This window comes from Syzygium oleosum, unplaced genomic scaffold, assembly GCF_021117445.2.
Source record: "Syzygium oleosum isolate NSW1041296 unplaced genomic scaffold, Sole_v2.1 Sole_v2.18, whole genome shotgun sequence".
NCBI classification, from domain to species: Eukaryota; Viridiplantae; Streptophyta; class Magnoliopsida; order Myrtales; family Myrtaceae; genus Syzygium; species Syzygium oleosum.
Window position 1 is genome coordinate 7,937,206 of NW_026607502.1, and position 5,868 is coordinate 7,943,073.

General features: G+C 40.0%; 1 protein-coding gene across 1 annotated transcript; it reads right to left on the minus strand.

The window, feature by feature from the left end:
- Positions 1–3,371: 3,371 nt before the first annotated feature.
- On the minus strand, positions 3,372–5,211 carry LOC130140405 (tetrahydroberberine oxidase-like). Its single transcript, XM_056319717.1, has one exon. The coding sequence runs from the start codon at positions 5,112–5,114 to the stop codon at positions 3,507–3,509; it is 1,608 nt and encodes a 535-aa protein (XP_056175692.1). The 5' UTR covers positions 5,115–5,211; the 3' UTR covers positions 3,372–3,506.
- Positions 5,212–5,868: the final 657 nt, after the last annotated feature.

Genomic DNA, 5,868 nt, shown 5'->3' on the forward strand with positions numbered 1-5,868 from the left:
TAATTATCATGCGAATTCAAGAAATGAATTAAGCATTGCAAAGACCTATAAATATGCATTTCTATGTGTTAAATTGGATATTAGGACGACTTAGGGGTTTAGAACTCACAGAGCAATTTGATGGAGTTTCGGACCCGCAAAATGCCGAAAAACCAAGAGATGAACCACCAAAATGTTAAAGCCACTTCAAATCGTCAGATGAGACAGAATCACAAATTAGAATGGCTTACTTATGGTGATCAGTTCCAGGGTGAGTAGGTTCCAGACGTGAAAAGACTTGAAACTTGGAACCTACCCTGTCAGGGTCAGTTCCCAGCTATTGAAACTAAGATGCGACCCTATTGACCCGGAACCACTCACCTGCCAAATTCATTTTGCATAAAAATGAGAACATCACAGTGTAACTCTCTAAATCACCAAAACAACCACCATAATCCAAGACTTGATATGCCTACATTAGTACCTCGGTTTGGTTGTGCTTGCATAAGTTTTTGCACAAATTACTCAATGTCAAAAGTTTAGGGAACTTTCCCTTCTTTAATCATGAACATAAAGATGGCGATCGCTGAACACTGAATTGAAACACCAGTACTAGGATAAAGATATCTTTTTGTCACCAGTTACAAGGAGCATTCAAGTAAAATAAAATAAACAATAAAAAATTCAAAACAAATAACAAAAAGTATGAATTATAAGACTTCATTTCTTTTTCGTCCATAAAAGATTATTCCAAATTATAATCACTAGCAAACAAAACAAAATAACAAGCATAGTAAATTACTTAACAATAGTATTAAATAAAAGTCATTAGTCCTTGAAATAAAACAAATTAGTAGAAAACTCACCATATATATTGATTCCACTTAAGTCTTCAATTCATAAACTCTATTTATTGATAACAATCTCCTCGGTAAGATAATCCATATATGAAAAAAAAAAAGAGATTAAATAAGGCATTCACTCATTAGATATACAAAGGAATTGCAAGATAAAATTAAATATAATGACTTACTCAACTCAAATTTTTCCTCATTCTCAATGTACTCTTCAACATTAATTAATACGGGAACGGCTCTCAACCAATCTTCATTGTAAATCAAAGCTTGCACCACTTAGGAGTCAAAGAACTTTGAAAGCATCAAGCCCACGACCAAATGTACTAAAAGCTTACTCTAAAGCAATAGTAGGATCGAAATAGCCAAAACATCCTGATTCATCAAAGATGAGATTTTATACTATGAGCCGATACTCTTCCATCACATCAAAAGGTCAAGATCAAAAACATCTTCACAATCAGCTTAAAGATAATGATAAAGCTGAAATTTGTTCTTATCAAACACTCTTTTCTCCTTGTTGATAAAGTTTTTCAACGGGCTTCTAAAATTGAAATCAACTTCGTTGTTACCACCATCACTATTGTCATTGCATCCACTAGGTACACTATCACTAGAACTCACATTTTGATCACCCAAATTTTGGTCACTAGAATCAAGAGAAGATTGCTCATAAAATATGTACAAACACTACAAGTTGTCCTTAACCTTATCATGCATCTCTTTAGCCATCACACTATCATCATAAATTAGTCAACAACAATACTTCACAAAATTCAACCTTTTTCTAGTATCCAACGCAACAGCTCTCATAGGAGAATCCCTCACATACCTAATCATATTTCAAATACGTGCAACAGAATTATGTATCTTGATCAAGTCATCTCTTACAATCAAGATTGATATATGAGCCATGCACCTCATACATAAAAATTGCCCTTTAAGATTAATAACATTTCACTTGAAAAATTTTCTTTCAAATGATTAATGGTAACATCATTTGAACTACGATTATCCCTGGTGATTGTGGTACTTTTTTTTTGTACTTCCAACTTGTAGAGGCATTTCTCAACCATCTTTCAATCTCCCTGCCCTAGTGACTAGACATCACCACAAAGTTGATGTTCTTTTGTGCAACTTCACCTGTGCAAGGACCATGTTCCTCATCTTGAAGAGTATGCTTCTCAAAATGCTTTTACATCATCTTCTCGGGATCCTATCTCGAGCACCCAATGCTTCATTTACGTGATATTTACGTAATAAACCTTGTAATGAGACCTTTCTAATGAGCTCAATATTGACGGACTAAATGGAAAAATCGAGGATTTGAGATTTTGGCTTAACCAGGGCAATACACTCAGGTCTATGAAATGAATATCGTATTAACTATCTGAAGCCATAAAAGATTCATTATTTGTCATAATTAAGAGATGTGAAAATTTTCATGCAATTTCAAGAAATCTAAGTACAATTACGGGCATCGAGACCATATAAAATCTTAGAGAATGGAGTCATTTGGATGTTGGACAATGAAGAAATCGTTGGTCAAATGTTATGGAAAATGTTAAATAAGTGCCCTTTTTTTTTTTGGTCAGAAAATAAGTGCCCTTTGAACGCTTGTTTATTGGATCTCATTAAATATGTTTTGGAAATTTCAAATTCACTATTTGACGTAAGTGATTTTTTTATTAAAAAAATGTGATTATTTCATTTTCAAAGTGCCATGGAATTTGTTATTTTCACTTTTAGTTAATTTAACTAGTGTCCTAGGGATATAACGCTTTTTCCCTTTCCTCTCTAGGATTCTCTCCTCTCCCTCCTATCTTCACACCGTTTTCTTCTTCAACTTCCATGGAGGGGAGGGTTTGAGCTAGATCTCCCTCCCTCCCTTTTTTCCTTTTTCTTTGGCTGATTTGGTTCTTTGTTCTCTTTTTCTTGCTTTCCTCCTGGTTTGAGGAGTTTTTCTCTTCTGATTTAGTCTAGATCTAGAAGTTTTTCTCTCTTGTTTTGGGGAGATTTCTATTCCGATCTAGTCTAGATATGAGGTCTTTTTTGCGTATATGATTTTGGGGTTTCGCTTTTCTCGGGTTTCGTTGTTGTACAAGTCCAATTTCGAAGGATATCAGACAAGTTTCGTGAAGGTTTCCCTCTCACAGGTGTCCGATCTATGCATGTTCAACCTTGTTACTCTGCACGATGATGGTGTTGGAGACGCCGAACCTAGGCATGCACTGCCGAAAGGCAAAGCCGCAGAACCAAATAGAGATCTCTGTGTGTGCTCATTACTAAAGACGAATTCGGTGATCAGCCGCCGATTTTGGTTTGAAGAAGTCCCAGATCTGCTCTTTGAGCGTATGACCCATATCATTGCTCTAATGATTCATTTTCTTAGATGGAACTTGTTTTGTTGTCTTGGTTTGCAGTTGGACTGCATATTTCTATTGTATATTCATGGGAATGAATAAAATGTTTCTCTGATAAAAACAAAAAAACAAAAAAACTAGTGTCCTAGGGACAATTATCAACGAGACCCTTAACAAATAGCCCGAGATATGATAAAAATTGCCATGTGAAGCACCCTAAGAAAACCCACACAAAGTTCAACCATCGACATTGTGGAATGTTCCATTTATTACAAAGCATCGTCTTATTATTGTGAGGAATACACCTAAATTAAAATGAAAACGGAGGAATACTTTGCTCGTGTCGGAAAAAGTTGCCCGGATCAACTGCGGTCTTCACATGCACCAACCTGTCGAAATTGTTCTTGAAGTACTTCTTTCCCCAAGCGCTTGCTTGCTTATAACTCGTGTCGCCTTTCACGTTGTTCGTTCCAATGTCGAGATCCCTGTAGTTGATATAGGCCTCTCGAGGCGATTTTGACACATACTGCGCCATATAACTATAGAAGCTTCGTATCCAACTCACGTGCTTTGAAGCAACCTCGTTGCCTCCATCGGTCCATGACGTTAAGTGCTGGATCTTGTACAAAACCCCAGCTCTGTGAGGGAAGGGAAGGGCAGATTCGGAGATCTCGCTCATTTTCCCGCCATAGTGGTTCCAAATCATTTGAGCCACCCCTTCATCTTCCTCAAAGAACCTCTCCCACATCCCCTCTAAGCCACTCTCTGGGATTGGCTCCTTCACGTAATCCGATTTGTGCTTAAAGAATAATTTGGTGTTGGAGCTCCTGTTGAGCAAGACTTCCAAGGGCCCTTCGATCGGAAACCCCGCGAAGTAGAGAATCGACTCGATCCAGCTCATCTCGGTGCAGTCCTGTCTCGTGACGTTGAGCTCCGGGAAGCTGCTCTTCGTCACCTCGAGGAGCGCATCGACCCCACCGAGGTAAAGGGTGTTGAACGAGGCTTGCATCGTCCTCGTCCTGTTGGGACCGGAGTTGTGGCTCTGCAAGATCACCCGCATGAATAGGTCGTTGGGGAGCTTGTTCCCGAGAAGTTGCCACTGGTGCACGAGCTTCGTCGCGTGTTGCTCCAAAGTCCTCTGGAGTGTGAACACGGTCACGGTTGACGGCACCGGGACCAGCTTGACTTTCCAGGACACTACCACGCCGAAGCTGCCGCCTCCTCCGCCTCGGATGGCCCAAAAGAGATCTTCCCCCATTGATTCTCTATCCAGGACCCGACCTTGGGCATCGACCAACTGCGCATCGATTACATTATCGGCAGCAAGGCCATATTTGCGCAGCAACGTGCCGTAGCCTCCACCGCTGAAGTGCCCGCCGACACCGACCGTGGGGCAGACGCCAGCTGGGAAGCCTAGGGTTTTGCTCTTCTCAGCGATCCTATAGTAAAGCTCGCCCACTGTTGCGCCGGATTGGACCCACGCTGTTTCGTCCTCCGCATCCACGGCAACTGAACGAAGATTCACCATGTCAAGCATGACGAATGGGACTTCGGACAAATATGAAAGACCCTCGTAATCATGACCGCCGCTTCGGATCCTCATTTGGAGTCCATACCGCCGGGAGCAGATGATGGCGGCTTGGACATGGGAGACACGGAGCGGCGTCACGATGAGTAAAGGTTTCGGAGCAGAAGGATTCAAGAAGCGCAGGTTCTGTATGGTAATGTCCAAGACAGAAGAATACGTAGAGTTGATCGGAGTATAAACGAGTGTAGAGATTGAGGTTGCGTTGTCAGAGTGAAGAGAGAGGCATTGCAGGAAATTCACAGGAGTGCTCATAGCAAAAGCTACAAAAGGAGCTGAAAAGAGCAGGAGACATGCCAAGTGACGATGCATGGTGAAGTTTTGCACCTTCATTTGTTATCTTGTTCTTTTCAGGTTGCATTACCAACTATCTGAAGGGTGCCTTATTTATAGTGCATGCGAGGGCACAAATGGCGAAGTCGATTTTTGATTTCACACTTCCCTTCCAATTGGGCGGACGAATTTGTCATAGATAACGACGTGCATGAAAGTTTACACGAAAGTGTACCGTTTGACTTTCTATCATCTTCCAGATTAGCACAGCATTGATTCATTTGATCATGAATGGTGTAAGAAAATCTTAGCAAATGAATGGATCCGGTGAATGTCGAGGAAAGGCGTCTCTGTTGATGTTTGATTGGAAAGTAGATGGCGTGAAAGTAAAGGAATTGAAATGCAGGTACTTGAATTTTGAGGTTGCGAGAGAGATAAAAAGGTACGAGAATTTAAAGTTCTGGAAGAGTAAATGTGCAGGAAATTGTAGATGAAGGGTAAAAGTAGAAGAGCCGATGTTCTGATGTTGATTGTGTGTTTTTTTTACGATGATTACAACATGAGCTTTTATATTCATATACAAGCACTTATTTACAAGAGATTATTAGACAAAATATACTATTTATCAGTAAGGGTCATCCATAAGAAGTTACAAAACTCGAGATTATAGGCATAACCATCTAGCAATCCCATGTCCGTGTCAATGCACCATCTTCGTCTTGGACTAACGTGTTGCCAATTATTTGTTTTGTTCATAAATGACATTGCTTCAACACTTAGCAAATTATGCAATTATTTGTTGTTGATGACTTTA